This window comes from Caretta caretta, chromosome 9 (assembly GCF_965140235.1).
Source record: "Caretta caretta isolate rCarCar2 chromosome 9, rCarCar1.hap1, whole genome shotgun sequence".
Classification (NCBI taxonomy): domain Eukaryota; kingdom Metazoa; phylum Chordata; order Testudines; family Cheloniidae; genus Caretta; species Caretta caretta.
The window spans coordinates 47,238,138-47,255,318 of record NC_134214.1 but is presented as its reverse complement, the minus strand read 5'-3'; the positions used below and the strand labels follow the sequence as shown (position 1 = coordinate 47,255,318).

General features: G+C 43.4%; 1 protein-coding gene across 4 annotated transcripts in view; it reads left to right on the top strand.

The window, feature by feature from the left end:
* Nucleotides 1-2,406: 2,406 nt before the first annotated feature.
* The window catches only part of UGGT1 (UDP-glucose glycoprotein glucosyltransferase 1), a 94,921-nt gene continuing 80,146 nt past the window's right edge, over nt 2,407-17,181 (top strand). Inside the window, exons 1-3 of one of the 4 annotated variants that reach the window (XM_048865192.2) lie at nt 2,407-2,635; nt 8,821-8,959; nt 17,096-17,178. In XM_048865192.2, coding sequence (XP_048721149.2) covers nt 2,407-2,635; nt 8,821-8,959; nt 17,096-17,178 — 451 coding nt within the window. Of the gene's footprint in view, nt 2,648-8,820; nt 8,960-17,095; nt 17,179-17,181 lie in introns of all 4 variants that reach the window. The other 3 variants (XM_048865194.2, XM_075132244.1, XM_048865190.2) reach the window with 3 other exon arrangements.

The window sequence follows — 17,181 nt, the reverse complement described above, 5'->3', positions numbered from 1 at the left end:
CCACAGCGGCGTTGTCCCGCCTAGTCTGCGCAGGGATAGGCTAAAACGGCTTCGCGAAGGGGTTTCTGGGAAACGTAGTTCAAACCGAGGGGGCCACAGATACAATCCTGCTAGAATACGGAAGAAGGCGGGGCCTGATTTTGCGCAATGATTGGCCAGGACAGTGGCGACGCTGGGCCCTGACGGAAATATAATTTGCATCCAGGGTAGTAATAAGGTAATCTCGCGAGATGTGCTTTGCGTGGAGGTGTAGAGAGCCTAGAACCAGGTTCCCTGTATCGCTGAGCCTTCTTGCGGGTTGCAGCCCTGTGCCCGGCGGTGGGGCTTTGGCTTCACTTCGAGCCCGGGCAGTGGTTCACCCGGGTTCCCATAGCTGCACGAGACCGCCTTGGCAGGCACAGCGGATATAGCTTCATACCTGAAGCGAGCTCTTATTTTGCCCGGCAGATACCAAGCTGTAAGCAGCTGCTCAAACAGTTATTTTTTCATAATCTTATTAACGTTTTTAAAAGTTCATATAAACAAAATAGCATTTCAATAAAACAATCACCTCTGCATAATCCCTAATTTTACCATACAAACCCTTTAGGACTCAACAGAGAAATGTGAACTACTTTGCAATAAGGAGTATAGCGTGTATAGGGGAAGGCTGTGGGAATGGGAGCTTGTTAGGTTGGGTTTGGAGGAGAGAGGAATGTAGATAATAATAGGACCTTAGCTCTTTTCATCAGTAGACTTGAAAGTGATCAGTGTCCTTATGCCCATTTTACAGATGAGGAAATTGAGGTACAGAGATGAAGTGACTTGCCCGAGGTCACTCAGGCTAGGGGTAGAGCTAGAAATAGAACCAAGGTCTCCTAAGTCTCAGCCCTGTAATTTGGGAGTAGTGGTCAGTAGTGTCTGGAAGGTTGGGGGGCACTTTGAAGAGGCTTAAATGGTTTGTTTTTCTCAGAGATTGGGATGGGAACCAGGCAGGGGTTCTGAGGGGCAGAGGTGGTTGCTCCAGTGGTGGGAAGGTTGACAGCATTGTCTCTGGGGCCCTGCAGTGTGGCGGTTACTTAAAATATATTTTAGTGATAACATAGGCACTTCTACCACCAATTCTGTGGTGCCACTGAGGATGTTGATTGTTGGGTTTGGATTTTTTCCCTAAGCTGCTGAACCTCTATCAGGCTGAGTGGATTTTGGGTCCTTGACCACTATTTGCTGGACAGCTACTGAGTCCTCAGCAATAGCAGCCTGGGCAGTAACATAGGCAGCGGGACCCAGTATATCCTGGGCGGTTGCTATTCAGTTCTTCTGTTACTCTGATGTATTTGATCTTAGTGTGGGCAAGTTCGGCTTTAGCTTGTGCAGTTACAAAGTCTGCTTGGGTGGCTGTTTAGCCTTGCTGGTATTGGCTTTTACCTGCATACAGTCCTGCTCACTTCCATCTGGGCCTGCATAATATCCCCTCTAGCCTCATGTTTCTATTAATGCATCTGAAAAACACTAAAAGGCTCTTCAATTTCTGGGATCTAGCATCTCCCTCCTCTTTGTCTGAAAATCTCCCCATTTATTATTAATGAATAAAGAGGATATACAGGAGTTGCACAGTTCATTTGTATTTGATTTTTAAAGGTGCAGTTCTGATTTCCTTGGCTTGGTGCAAAACATCCTCCACTCCAGATACCAATAAGCTAATTTTTTTCCATTACCTGCAACAGGTAGTTTATAGGAATATATAGTTTATAGGAATATGATTTAACTGGGAATCGGTCCTGCTTTGAGCAGGGGGTTGGACTAGATGACCTTCTGGGGTCCCTTCCAACCCTGATATTCTATGATTCTATGATAGTAACACAGATCTTAAGAGCTCTATAATCTCACACCTAGCTCTGCTGTTAAACAAACAGCCTGCTGCCGTTAGCCCGCCCCCCGAGCTCTGAGGCTTCGCAGTTATGTGGGTGTCAATTCCCACCTAAGAGCAAACTTTCAGAAAGTATTAACTTCAGTGCCCATCTTTAGACACCTATTGCCTGATATACAGAAATGCTAAGCAACCGGGGCTCCCATACTTCATGCAGTTGTGGGGGGCATACCTCAGCAAAGCAGGCTGTGCTGTACTGTAGGGGTCTAAAACTGGGCACCCAAACTAGACAGGTGCACAGTGCAGATCAGAGGGCAGCAGAACTGAGGGGCTGCGGCTGGCCACACGCTGAGCTGACTTATATGGGGGGGAGGTGGAGGCATTTCCACGCAGAGTGTAACGTGTCTCTCCCCAAGGGAGCAGTTTTCCTGAACATTCCTAGGCTCCTTCCCTCCCTCATGGTCTGGACTCCCGTGCCGTCGCTGGCTGTCAGGCTGGGAGGACCAGCGGTAAAATACCCACCACAAAACAACCGCCTCCCCTGCGCCGCATGCAAGATGGGTATCGGGCGACGCTCTAGCCACTTCCTGTCGCTGCTTGCTTCCTCTCTATGGGAGTCGGTCCTCCATGTGTCCGGCCTCAGGGCGGAAGCGGAAGCGGAAGCAGGCTGCCCGGAAGGAACCTACCCGGAGGCGCGGAGGCGGCTGGAGCCGGAAGGGAGCGTGGCGGCCGCTCACAGGTGGAATAACCGCAGGAGCTCGTGGCCTCGGGACGTTCGCACAGCAGGTGCCTTAGGCAGTGCGTGCCCTCTCCTTTGGAGTGCGGGTCACGCGCTGGGTCGAGCGGCCCCTCGGCGCCAACAGAGCCGGCCGGTCCGTGTCCCTCACGCGGGGGCTGGGCTAGGCTGTCCCTGCCCGTATGGGGCAGCTCCTTCTCTGTGGGGGCTGGGGTGAGGAACAGGGGGAGCCTGCCGTTTCCGTGCGGGGTGGAGAGGGGATCCAGCTTTGTCGCGGGGAGGCAGACCCCAGACAGTGTCTGTGGCCGGGCAGGTCTCTGGCGCAGCGTGATGTTTGGCAGGTCACAGCTCGTGTGTCCCTGCAGCCCTTCTGCATGGACGGAGTTTTGGGGCCGGGCTTCGCCCTGGTTCACACCTCGCGGGTTCCCGCTGACCATCTTCTGTGTCACTTGCCATCTGCTGTGCTTGCCGTTGTTCAGCTTGGCATCCGTGGGGCTGGCCAGCACAGAGTCTGGGACAAGGACTGTGCTGTAATGGGAGAGCGTTACCTGTGCAAGCCGTGTCTGTTTGCACATTCAGGATGTAAAGTGCTACCTGATATTAGCGTGGCTTGGAACTCAGGGGGTTACAGTGAGTCATGCATTGCATCGCAGTTCATTTCTGTTTGAACAAATTACCAATAGTGCAGAAAACACATTATGGGATGGAGCAACTCTGCACCACAACAGTCCTTGACACTCCTGTTATGATACATGGACTAAAGAGCATGGTTTCCTGTATTGAGAGTCTTGTACAGTCTTGTACATTGTGTTATTGTGGTCACAGGCTTTTAGCTTCAGTGGAAATATATTTAGTTTCCAAACCATGCTAATGCTGTCCTGTTTTTTATTCACACATCTGAAACCATTTGTGGGAGATTTTCAAAGGCACACTGGGGAGTTGAGCAATCTAACTCCAACTGAAAGTCAATTGGAGTTAGGCATCTCCCTCCTCTTTCTGTCTGAAAATCTCCCCCTTTATTATTAATGAAGAAATACGATTTACAGGTTCATTTATATTTGATTTTAAAATGCACTATGTGGAAACAAATTTGGATACTAGACTAGGAGTCGAACATCTGGGCCCAAATTCCAACACTGTCTGTGGCTCATAGTGTGACTTTGCACAAGTACTTAACCTCGGTTTCAATATCTATAAAATGGAGATATTATACTTATTTTTGTAAAGTTCTTTAGGGTCTAGAACTCAAAAGAGCTAGGTTGTTTGTTAGAAGGGATCTCCATCCTGTTAAAGCAAATAATTTGTTTTCAAAGTAGTGGTTCTAGTCAGACACCTTATTTATTAGGTTTGTGGTCTCACCAGTGCCTTTGGAACAAACACAAATACAGTCACTGAAGTGAATATCCAGATCTCCATTTCTACTGGACTTAATGAGGGGCTGTGATGGTGGATGTCCAATGCAGAAAAGAAACCTGGGTTTGTCCTGACTTAACTGTGAAGGCTTAGTAGCAGTTATGAGGGAGTCTGTTGGTTCCTAGCCTGTTATTCCCATCAGCTGTGCCTCAGGATACATGGAATTTAGCTACAAGTTATAGAGAAAGTATACAGTACCAAATACATGATATCTAATAAAACAGTATTTATTAGTGATTGTGACACACCTGTATGTGGATACCCTTATTTTGCAACTTTTGTTATGTGTCAGTGTCTGTCAATTTCTCCTGGTTCCTTTTTATAGGATGCCTCTTGACGCTATCTCCCAGCCTTTGCTATTCTTGCAGAGTGTTTAGGAGTAGGTCATAACACGTATGGCATATCTGTTATCACCCCAATGTGTTCTATCTGAGCTCCAGAATGAGGGGTTTGAGAGGAATCTGTTCACCTGCTGACATCCTGCCAGATCCATGCTTAAGAACATGGACTTCACAGGGGCAAATTCTCTTGTGCCAGGTTCTGCTTCAGACACAGTTCATATTTGACCTGTATATATTGCTTTTCATTCCCAGATTCTAAAACAGGCTACAAATTACAGCCCATTTTACCAATGTGCTTATTCACATTAATAAATGTTTCCCAAACTGGGTCCTATATAGATGTATAACATCAATGATCCTTGGTCTAAAATAGTTGGAATTTGGAGACCTTCGGGCCATGCTGCACAAGACAGCTGTTTGATGTGTTTTTGGAGAAGATTGAGGTTGTGCTTCCTATGTGAACACGTAGAAAGGAGATTTTCGAAGGGGCAGGTTGAGCTCTTGCTGAATTGATTTAAATGCTGCAGGGACTTAATTTGTATTGTCAATGTTTTAGAGTTCCCAGAGCCTTGAATAGGTCTCTTATTAGTTATTAATTCTAAATAAATATCTGTGTCCCTTCTTTTGGTCTTTGAGTTGCTGCCCAAGGGTGGGGCCTTTCCCTGGAGTGTAATCCTGTGAATGTCTGATTTCTAGACAGATTCCAGAGTATAGTGTAAAGGTGCACAGACCTCTGTAACTTACCCCATACCCAAGGGTCTTGCCATCTGCTTGCTTCTTTCTCTAAGGAGGAAATTGCATTTCCAGTACAGTTCAGCAGCTTTATTAAAAACAAAGTAAGACTATTTTAAAATGAAACAAACACCTACTTTATAGTGTCTGAGGTCAGCCTATTCTCCTTTCAGTTGTCTCACAGAGACCATGGCAAGTTCTGTGTGTCTCAGTCATTCATGCTATTACCATATTCAGGGAGCTCAACCCCTTCATCATTCTCAGGCCAGCCCCCATGTTTCTGACCAGGTTGGTTGGTTTCCTAGGAGTTCTGCTGTCCACCATTGACCAGAATAGTTCATGCATTGTCTTATTATTATTAACAACCATGTACGGCATCTCCACAGCAGGGGTGGTTTTGTCCATGACAGATTGTCTGCTGCTGTGCCAGCATACTCACTAGACAGGACAGAGTTCATTTTTCTGTTACATATCAAAACTATAATAAGAGATCTGCCCCATCTTTATGAAGGATAGGAAGGTTTATTTCAAGAACATGAGGGCATGCCTTTACCTGACCAAAAAACAAATGGCATGAGATCTTTAATTGTACATGTGCAGTAGATGAAACCTTAAAAGACAAGGTTCTACTCAAAAGATTCCCCCACAATAAACTCCACAGAACTAAAATTGACTTTGGAAGGAGGAGTTGACCTGAGTGAGATTTTAAGTTTTGTTTCCACAGAGTCATCACTGGAATGAGATTTGTTTAACCGTACACTGCAACGATATGCAATAGTTTGGGATAGGAAGGGCCCATCATGTGAGCTTCTGTTAAAGTCCCTGGAAGTAGGGGGTTAGATAACAATGTTGACTGTTTACAGTGTGGGAGGAGAAAGCCCAAAGTGAAGTGCTGCAGCAATCTCACATGCTGCCAACTCGGCTACTTCCCAAGGGCAAACATATACCGTGATTATGCAGTTGTGGAGGACACATTTATTCTAAGGGTTTATTTCTTTTAACTTAATCAAAGTCAAGGATCACATAATGAAGTAAGAGCAGAGGGAGGGTTGTTACTGATGGAATGTTAGCTGGAAAAAAGTGACTTTAAAGGATCAGAGTGAGCTGGTTTGGCATAGTGGAAAAGGAAAGCTGTTACTGGCAGACAGCAGCATGAAAAAGATGCAGAAATCACATTCTAAGAGGTGGGTGGAGTGTAATGTGCCCAGAGTTATGGGTGGATACATTTTAATTAAACCAAAATTAAATTTTGCAAAAGGAGGAGAGGAGTGAGAGCCATGATGTAAGCAGAGTGGGGGTGGCCCCATGTAGCATTTAGTAAATGAGGCTAAGGAGTTTGAACTTTGGAGGAATGAGACAGAAAGCTAATGGAAGAATTTGAGACTTGGGGTGAGGCTCAGTCATCATGGGAAAGTTAACATTCGCTGCAACATGGTGAATGGATGGGGCAGAAGAGAGGATATAATGGCATCATTTCCATGGCACGTGTCTTGTAAACTATAGCATGGCCTTCCATTAGGGTCCCCAGTTTATTTGTCCGTAGGGCCCTCATCCTTAAGTCAGCCTCCAGAGAGAATTGAGGGCCCTTGACTCCTTGGAAAGAGTATCCCTGAGTGAAGGGACCCACTGAATCTAACTGGGCCTTCTATGTAATCTTATCTGGCTCCCATCACCCTAGAATCTGACTTTGGTCAGGACACTAGCAATAAATCTCTACAGTTATGAAATGGGTGTAGGATTTTTAATAATCATAAAGAGTCAGAAACTTAGTCTTACACCTGATTTAAATTTGACCAGTTTGTAGAATGCCTTTTTTAGGGCACACTGTATGTGAGGAGGGGTCTCTGGCAGTAAAAATGTAGAACTGATACAGGACACACAGAATTAGAGAGTGAGTAATATAATTAATGCCAATCAGCATGGGTTTATGGGAGGTAGATCCTGTCAAACTATTTTTTGTGCTTTTGATGAGATTTCAACTGGTTGATAAAGGTAATCTGTTTGTAATATACCTAGACTCCCATAGGGCATTTTAGTTGGCATACAAAACAATATGGTACACAGTAAATGGATTAAAAACTGGCTGATAGGTCTCCAAATGTAATTGTAAATGGGAATCATCATGAAGCAGGTGTGTTTCTAGTGGGGGCCTGCAGGGATCGTTACTTAGCCCTATGCTATTTGACATTTCTTCCAGCTCATGGAGAACAAACATATCACTGATGAAGTTTAGTAGATTACATAAATGTGGGAATAGCAAATAATGAAGAGGACAGGTCTGAAAGCATTCTGGATCTCTTGGTATTCTGGATGCAAACAATCAATGTATTTTAATATGGCCAAATATAAATGTATACAGCTAGGAACAAAGAATGTAGCTCTTACTTACGGGATGGGGGACTCTATCCTGGGAAGTAGAGACTCTGAAAAAGACTTGGAGTCCATGTCCAGGTGAATATCCACCACGATAACCCAGTGAGACACTATGGCCAGAAGGGCTAATGCAGTACTTGGATGCATAAACGGGAATCTTGAGTAGGGTGGGGAGGGTAACTTGAGTTGGTATTTGGCACTGGTGTGACAACTACTGGAATACTGTGTCCAGTTGTGCTGTCCACAGTTAAAGAAGGATTTTAAATTGGAGAGGGCTCAAAGAAGAGCCACAAGAAAGATTAAAGGATTGGAAAACATACCTTATGGTGACAGTCTCAAGCTAAACAGACTGAGCTTCTTAACAAAGAAGGTTAAAGGGTGAACTGATCAGTGTATAAGTATCTACATGGGGAAAGAAATTTGATAATTGGCTCTTCAATCTAGCAGACAGTAGTCTAACAAAATGCAATGGCTTGAAGTTGGAGTTACACAAAATTTACATTGGAAATAAAGCATAAGTTTCTAACAGTGAGGATAATTAGCCATTGGATCAATTTACCAAGAGTTGTGGTAGATTTTCCATCACTGACAATTTTTAAATCAAGATTGGAAGTTTTTCTAAAACATATGCTGTAGTTCAGCAGTTCTCAACCAGGGGTCTGAGGCCTCCTGGGGGGCTGTGAGCAGGTTTCAGGGGGTTCACTAAGCAAGGCCAGCAATAGACTCACTGGGGCCCAGGGGCAGAAAGCCAAAGCCCCACTGCCCTGAGCTCTGCCAACCGGGCCTCAAGCTGAAGCCTGAGCAGCTTAGCTTCGAGGGCCCCCCTATGGTGTGGGGCCCTGGGAGTTGCCCTGCTTGCTACCACCTAATGTCAGCCTGGCTTTACATGCAGATAAACCGTTGTTGTCACATGTGGGCCATGGAGTCTTTATAGCATGTTTGGGGGGCCTCAGAAAGAAAAAGATTGAGAACCCTTGCTGTAGTTCAAACAGCAATTATTTTGGTGAAGTTCAGTGGCCTATATTATGTAGGAGGTCAGAGTAGATGATCACAGTGGTCTCTTCTGACCTTCAAATCTAGGAATAAATGTGCAAAAAAGCTGGTTATCATGCCCTTGTGTTCCCATGATTTTAGTCCTGGCTGTAGCTGAGGAGTCTAATCTTACAATCCTTGTCTCCTAATATTCTTAGGTTCTTGGATTTTAAGCCCAGGAAGGACTATTATGATCTAGTCTGACTTCCTGCATAACACAGGCCATTCAATTTCAAATAGAACCTGGACTTACATTTTAGGTGGACTAGGACTCTGTACAACGCCCCCTAGACATTATAAATGGAATGTTTCAGAGACAAACTTTTTCTTTATTTCCCCTCTAGGCATTTTCTATAAAATGGGAATTTTTATTGCACTTCTTGGAATCTGGTTCAGCTCTTCTCTAGCAAAGGCAGATTCTAAAGCAGTGACAACGTCCCTGACTACAAAGTGGTTGTCAACCCCTTTGTTACTGGAAGCAAGGTAAGCATACAGGCTGTTAGTTTTCATTCACAAATCTGAAATGTAGAAGAATAAAAATGCTAGCTTGTGGGCTAAATCTCACACACACACAGTATAGTAAATCCTAGAAGAGTATTAAATGGTATTTGTCAGCATACCTTAGTAACTAGATGTAAGCACTAATGTGCTGTGTCTAAATCTGTTTACTCAGTTCCCCCCCAGTATTGTGGACTTGATGAATAGTTCTGCTCTCATGTCCCATTTTTCCTGTGCCTATGTTAACAGGCTGGTATATGGTAGAGGGGAGCAACATTAGTACCCCGACCCCATCACTCCCATTGCTGTTCTTCTAGCTAGATTATCAGTGCACTGTTTCCCGCTTCATCATTAGAGAACTCCAGCCAGTTGAGGCAGCCTGCTTGTCAGCACCTCTGACTTCTGGGCTCTTGCCAACCGTAGCATTCAGCCTCATAAATGTGTCCAGAGAGCACCTGCCTCCCCATCTGAGCAGTGAAGCTATTCCATGTATTCTCATGTAGTTCTGATTTGAAAATATGCTGGTATACCCATACAGTCTTTGCTGAAAATGAATTAAAGGTGTCATACATTATGTGCTGAATGATTGACAACAGGTTGGGTTTAATTCAAATGCATTTTGATATCAAAAAGATGAAGGAAACAGTGCAGGGATGTTAATTTAGAAGAATTTGTGAAGGGAAGAGAGACACCCACCCATTCACTGACCATAAGCACCACAAACAACTAGCACAATCTTGGGTTAAGTTATCAGTGCTGTTTAAGGTCCTTATAACCAAACTTGAACATAAGAATGGCCATATTGGGTCAGACCAAAAGTCCATCCAGCCCAGTATCCTGTCTACCGACAGTGGCCAATGCCAGGTGCCCAAGAGGGACTGAACCTAACAGGTAGTGATCAAATTGATCTCTCTCCTGCCATCCATCTCCATCCTCTGACAAAGAGAGGCTAGGGACACAATTCCTTACCCATCCTGGCTAATAGCCATTAATGGACTTAACCTCCATGAATTTATCCAGTTCTCTTTTAAACCCTTTTATAATCCTAGCCTTCACAACCTCCTCAGGCAAGGAGTTCCACAGGTTGACTGTGCGCTGAGTGAAGAAGAACTTCCTTTTATTTGTTTTAAACCTGCTGCCCATTAATTTCATTTGGTGGCCCCTAGATCTTGTATTATGGGAACAAGTAAATAACTTTCCCTTATTCACTTTCTCCACACCACTCGTGACTTTATATACCTCTATCATATCCCCCCTTAGTCTCCTTTTTTCCAAGCTGAAAAGTCCTAGCATCTTCTCATATGGGACCCATTCCAAACCCCTCATCATTTTAGTTGCCCTTTTCTGAACGTTTTCTAACGACAGTATATCTTTTTTGAGATGAGGGGATCACATCTGTACGCAGTATTCAAGATGTGGGCGTACCATGGATTTATATAAGGACAATAAGATATTCTCTTGTCTTATTCTCTATCCCTTTTTTAACAATTCCTAACATCCCGTTTGCTTTTTTGAATGCCGCTGCACCCTGCCTGGACGTCTTCACAGAACTATCCATGATGACGCCAAGATCTTTCTCCTGATTAGTTGTAGCTAAATTAGTCCCCATTGTATTGTATGTATAGTTGCGGTTATTTTTTCCAATGTGCATTACTTTACATTTATCCTCATTAAATTTCATTTGCCATTTTGTTGCCCAATCACTTAGTTTTGAGAGATCTTTTTGAAGTTCTTCACAGTCTGCTTTGGTCTTAACTATCTTGAGCAGTTTAGTATCATCTGCAAACTTTGCCACCTCACTGTTTACCCCTTTCTTCAGATCATTTATGAATAAGTTGAAGAGGATTGGTCCTAGGACTGACCCTTGGGGAACACCACTAGTTACCCCTCTCCATTCTGAAAGTTTACCATTTATTCCTACCCTTTGTTCCCTGTCTTTTAACCAGTTCTCAATCCATGAAAGGATCTTCCCTCTTATCCCATGACAACTTAATTTACATAAGAGCCTTTGGGGAGGGACCTTGTCAAAGGCTTTCTGGAAATCTAAGTACACTATGTCCACTGGATCCCCCTTGTCCACATGTTTGTTGACCCCCTCAAAGAACTCTAATAGATTAGTAAGACATGATCTCCCTTTACAGAAACCATGTTGACTTTTGCACAACAATTTATGTTCTTTACTATTGTTTTAACTAATTTGCCCAGTACTGACTTACCGGTCTGTAATTGCCAGGATCACCTCTAGAGCCCTTCTTAAATATTGGCGTTACATTAGCTGTCTTCCAGTCATTGGGTACAGAAGCTGATTTAAAGGACAGGTTACAAACCATAGTTAATAGTTCCACAATTTCACATTTGAGTTCTTTCAGAACTCTTGGGTGAATGCCATCTGGTCCCGGTGACTTGTTACTGTTAAGTTGCTCAGTTAATTCCAAAACCTCCTCTAGTGACACTTCAATCTGTGACAATTCCTCAGATTTGTCACCTACAAAAGACGGCTCAGGTTGGGAATCTCCCTAACATCCTCAGCCATGAAGACTGAAGCAAAGAATTCATTTAGTTTCTCTGTGATGACTTGATCATCTTTAAGTGCTCCTTTTGTATCTCGATCGTCCAGGGGCCCCACTGGTTGTTTGGCAGGCTTCCTGCTTGTGATGTACTTAAAAAACATTTTGTTGTTACCTTTTGAGTTTTTGGCTAGCTGTTCTTCAAACTCCTTTTTGGCTTTCCTTATTACATTTTTACATTTAATTTGGCAGTGTTTATGCTCCTTTCTATTTACCTCACTAGGATTTGACTTCCACTTGTTAAAAGATGCCTTTTTATCTCTCACTGCTTCTTTTACGTGGTTGTTAAGCCACGGTGGCTCTCTTTTAGTTCTTTTACTGTGTTTTTTAATTTGGGGTATACATTTAAGTTGAGCCTATGTTATGATGTCTTTGAAAAGTGTCCATGCAGCTTGCAGGGATTTCACTCTGGTCACTGTACCTTTTAATTTCTGTTTAACTAACCTCCTCATTTTTCTGAAATTAAATGCCACAGTTTTGGGCTGTTGAGGTGTTCTTCCCACCACAGGAATGTTAAATGTTGTTATATTATGGTCACTATTTCCAAGCGGTCCTGTTATAATTACCTCTTGGACCAGATCCTGTGCTGCACTCAGGACTAGATCGAGAGTTGCCTCTCCCGTTGTGGGGTTCCTGTACAAGCTGCTTCAAGAAGCAGTCATTCAAAGTATCGAAAAATTTTGTGTTTGCATATCATTCTGAGGTGACGTATCCAGTCAATATGGGGATAATTGAAATCCCACACTATCATTGTTTTCTTTATTTGGTAGCCTCTCTAATCTCCCTTAGCATTTCATTGCCACTATCACTGTCTTGGTCAGGTGGTCGATAATAGATCCCTGCTGTTATATTCTTATTAGGAGCATGGAATTACTATCCATACTGTGACGGGGCAAGGCCAGATGGCTATAGAAAAAGTAGTGGGAGATAGATATATTAGCTGCAGGCTAAACAAATCCCTGGTGCCAGGATAAGTTAATTGACCTAGAGCAGCTGCCATTTAAGACACCTGGGGCCAATTAAGAACTTTCCAGAATGCAGGGAGAATGCCAGGTTGATAGGGACACCTGAAGCCAATCAGGGACAGGCTGAAACTAGTTAAAAGCCTCCCAGTCAGTCAGGTGGGTGTGCATGTCAGGAGCTGTGGGAGGAAGTTGCACTGTTGGAGAGACTGAACAGTACACACCATATCAGGCACAAGAAGGAGGCCCTGAGGCAAGGGTGAAGTGGAGCCTGAGGAAGTGAGGGCTGCTGTGGGGAAGTAGCCCAGGGAATTGCACATATCAGGTTTCTAAAAGGTCAGCTACCATAGCTGATACTATTAGGGTCCCTGGGCTGGAGCCCGGAGTAGAGGGCGGGCCCGGGCTCCCCCCTTTGCCCCCTTTCCCCCCCGATTAATCATAGAGACTGGGAGACAGAGACTATGCAAGGGAGGATAGCTTCTCCTCACCTCCCTCGCTGGCATATGATAATGGCTCAGTAGACTGTGACCCTTGTCTCTAGAGAGAGACGGGTTACGTGGAGGGTCACAGTGAGCCTCTGAGGCTTGCAAAATCCACCAGGAATCGCGGGACCCACGGAGACAAGGACAGAGCTTTTGTCACAATAGAGATTCTGTGGAACATGTGGATTCCTTTAAGATTTCTATTTCATTTGATTCTACATTTTCTTTCACTTATAGTGCCATTTCTCCCCCCCCCCCCCCCCCCCCCCCCCCCCCCCCGCACAACCTGTTCTGTCCTTCCGATATATTTTGTACCCCGGAATGATTGTGTCCCACTGATTGTTCTCACTTCACCAGGTTTCTGTGATGCCTATTATATCAATAGCCTCCTTTAACATGAGGCGCTCTAGTTCACCCATCTTATTATTAGACTTCTAGCATTTGTGTACAAGCACTTTTAAAAAACTTGTCACTGTTTATTTGTCTGCCCTTTTCTGATGTGTCGGATTCTTTATGTGAATGTTTCTTGTCTGATCTGGCCCATACTTAATCCTCTTCTATCCTCTCCTCCTGACTAAAACCTGGAGAATCTCTATCAATAGACTCTCCTCTTAAGAGAAGTCTCTGTCCGATCCACGTGCACCTCTGCAGCAGTCGGCTTTCCCTCATCTCTTAGTTTAAAAACTGCTCTGCAATCTTTTTAATGTTAAGTGCCAGCAGTCTGGATCCACTTTGGTTTAGGTGGAGCCCATCCTTCTTGTATCGGCTCCCCCTACCCCAAAAGTTTCCCCAGTTCGTAATAAATCTAAACCCCTCCTCTCTACACCATCGTCTCATCCACGCATTGAGACTCTGAAGCTTTGCCTGCCTACCTGGACCTGTGTATGGAACTGGAAGCATTTCTGAGAATGCCACTATAGAGGTCCTGGATTTAAGTCTCTTTCCTAACTTTGCAAATTAAACATGATCACTGCGCTTTTTGTAGGTGAGGTGAGGGGGGAAATATTCCCACACACTTGATAGACATTCCTTTGGATAAGTTCTGTGTCATAAATCAACACTTGGTCAGAGTATTACACACCTGTGTTAATATATTTCCTCCCCCCACCCCCAAGGGTTTTATTTATATTTATTTATTTTTTATTTATTAAGTTTTATTTAAAGAATATTTTGAATAAGAACTTTAAAGAAACATTTACAGGAAAATGATACAGGTCTATAGGCCCAAAATCTAACCACCTTTCTCTTATGTAATGTCAGTTTTTAATACATATTTATCACCAGGGTCTGTGGACATGAAAGTCCTTATAACATTTAGGAATGCCTAACTGTTTAAGAAGAAATATGCCAGGAGTATAGTGCTCCTGAGAAATTCTCCAATAAAAAAATCAATTTGCCCATCAAAACAGGAAAACATTTTTAAGCAAGGAAACAAGTTATTAATTTAAAGCTTTTAAAGAGCTGTTAAAAACACTGGGAGTGGAGAGGGCCTTGAAATTAAGAGAAATACCGTGACAAAGGCATTTTAAGAAACAAGATTAAGTGTAGTTGACACAAAGGATGGTACAGTATGTTCCTACCTCAGTGCATATAAAGCTGAGACTAAGCCCTTCAAAGTCTAAACAAAATGAGGTTATGGAGAAAGTCCCAATGGTAAAGTAGGTATTAAATATTCTTGATAGTAAAAAATCTGAGTTCTATCGGTGGGAGATAGTAAAGTTAGGATCTTCATTACCTCACTTTAAGATTTAATGGAATCATCAGAATTGGAACCTTGATAGATTATTCTACAGCTTAATAGGTCTCTTGTCAGGAAGCTGTTCCTGATCTTCTGGCCAAGATTTTCTTTTAAAAAAGGGACCTGAAGTTAGATTCCTAAATAAGTATTTAAGAGTTTGCTTTAGACACAGTTTGCTATTCGGGTTGCTAAAAATAGGATGGAAAATGATCCATCCATGGAAAATGGAAATTGATTTAGTATGTTTTGAAGAAGCGGTCTGGTGTCCATGCATTTTTATACTGATCATAGCTCCTGAAGGAAAGTCTTCGGCTGACATCAAAACCAGTTTGGCCTGGTTGGTAAACAGGGTGCCATAACCAGGAGCCCATCTAAAGTAGGGGGGAGGGGAGAAAGGTGAATTGAAATTCCACTCTAAGAGCAGGTGCTGGGCCTGTCACTAGGGCTATGTCTACACTACGCACCTTTTAGCGACACAGCTGTACCGCTACAGTCGTGCCACTAAAAGGCGCGCAGTGTAGCCGCTGTTTGGCGACAGGTGAGAGAGAGAACTCTTCTGCTAACAAAACTTCCATCCTCAACAAGTGGCGGTAGCTTTGTCTGCAGGAGAGAGCTCTGTTCACATTGGCGCTTTTCATTGGCAAAAGTTTTGTCGTTCACAGGTAGGGGTGGGTGTGTGTGTTTTTTTTTTTTTTCTCCACACCCCTGAAGAGTTTCATCATTCAGGTTCCAGTGTAGACAAAGCCTTAGAAAGCACGCCCATGGAGAGAGACAGATATCTCGAAAGGTACAGATGAGCCTGAACCATGTGATGTGTCTGCATAACAACACTTATACAAAAGACCACATTTACACCACATCTACAGTAGGAAATTAAGTCAGTATAACTAGGTTGGAAAAATCCACACCCCTGAGTGACACAGTTAAACTGACCTACCCCTGGGTGTAGACAGTGCTATGTAGACGGGAGGACTTCTCCCGTTGACATAGGTACTCCATCTCTGCAAGAGGCAGGAACAGGAGAAGCCCTCCTTGAGATAGGAGATTAAGTGGGAAACAGACGGAACCAAAAATAAATATTTCAAACACTAATGAACACCTTCAGGATAAGTGATCATTATATTTTAAGTGTTTGATGAGCAGGCTTCTGCACTGAGCTATGGAGTGATGTGAATGTGGGTGAAACTATAGTGCTGAATCCTCCCTCCAGTTTGATTTACTGAAACTGGTATAGTAATTTGCTGCACAATTGTTCTCAAGAAGTTCAAATCAGGATTAGCTCAAAATAGATTGAAACTTAGACACAAATTGCTATCCTGGTTAACTTGCTCTTTATCTTATCCTGTTGCTACTTGATTTCATAGTCAAAATAAATAAACCCCTGGTGTTTGGAGCGCACAAAACTTTTCATATTAGAAAAATCTAGCTACTTTATTGATCATGACTGTTAGGAATGGTTACAGGGCTATTGAAATAGGGGAGATTTAAAAAAAAAACCCCACGAAACATTCACATAAATATGTCCTGTTATTCACTGTATAAATGGTTTTTCCCACAAATATTGCTAGCTCAGACATAAAAGGGATAGATTGAAACCTCAAGTTATGTACACTTGTGCATTTTAGTACTTGTGATTGTGAGGGAATTATAAGTGCTTTACAAGCATCCTCTCCACCAGTGGTTCTCAACTTTTTCAGACTACTGTTCCCCTTTCAAAAATCTGATTTGTCTTGCATACCCCAAGTTTCACCTCACTTAAAAACTACTTGCTTAGAAAATCAGACATAAAAATATGAAGTGTCACAGGACAGTATTTCTGAAAAATTTCTGACTCTCACTTTTATCATAATTATAAAAAATCAATTGGAATATAAATATTTACATTTCAGTGTGATACTTGAGCCTGTTTTTCACTTGTGAGCCTTGTCTGAAGCCCAAGCCGGCGAGCTGAAGAGTAACTTAGCTTCACGGGGGCCCTGGGCATTTGCCCTGCTTGCCACCTCCTAATGCCGACTCCTAATGCAGTCCCCCTAAACCCCCTCCCCTCCCCCAGGGGCTGCAGCCCCGAGGTTGAGAAACACTGATCTAGATGAGTTGAGTACCTACCCCCGAAGACCTCTGCATATCCTCAGGGGTATGCATACCCCTAGTTGAGAACCACTGCTCTACACAATTCTATCAATCAGCCTTACTTGCAGCAATCCTGCTATTTCTAGCTTCCTTCCTAGTAATGATGTTTGTTTTTCTTTTATGGGCAGACATATGCTAGGGATTAAATGTGCTGTAAAAGCTAACAATTTCATAAAGCACTGTAATTTAAGGTAAACTTCATAAAACAAGTTCTACTGAAGATTTTCCCCCTCTCTGTGCAGTGAATTTTTAGCAGAAGAAGGTCAAGAGAAATTCTGGACTTTTGTCGAGGCCAGTCAAGAAATTAGATCATCAGATCATGGTGGTA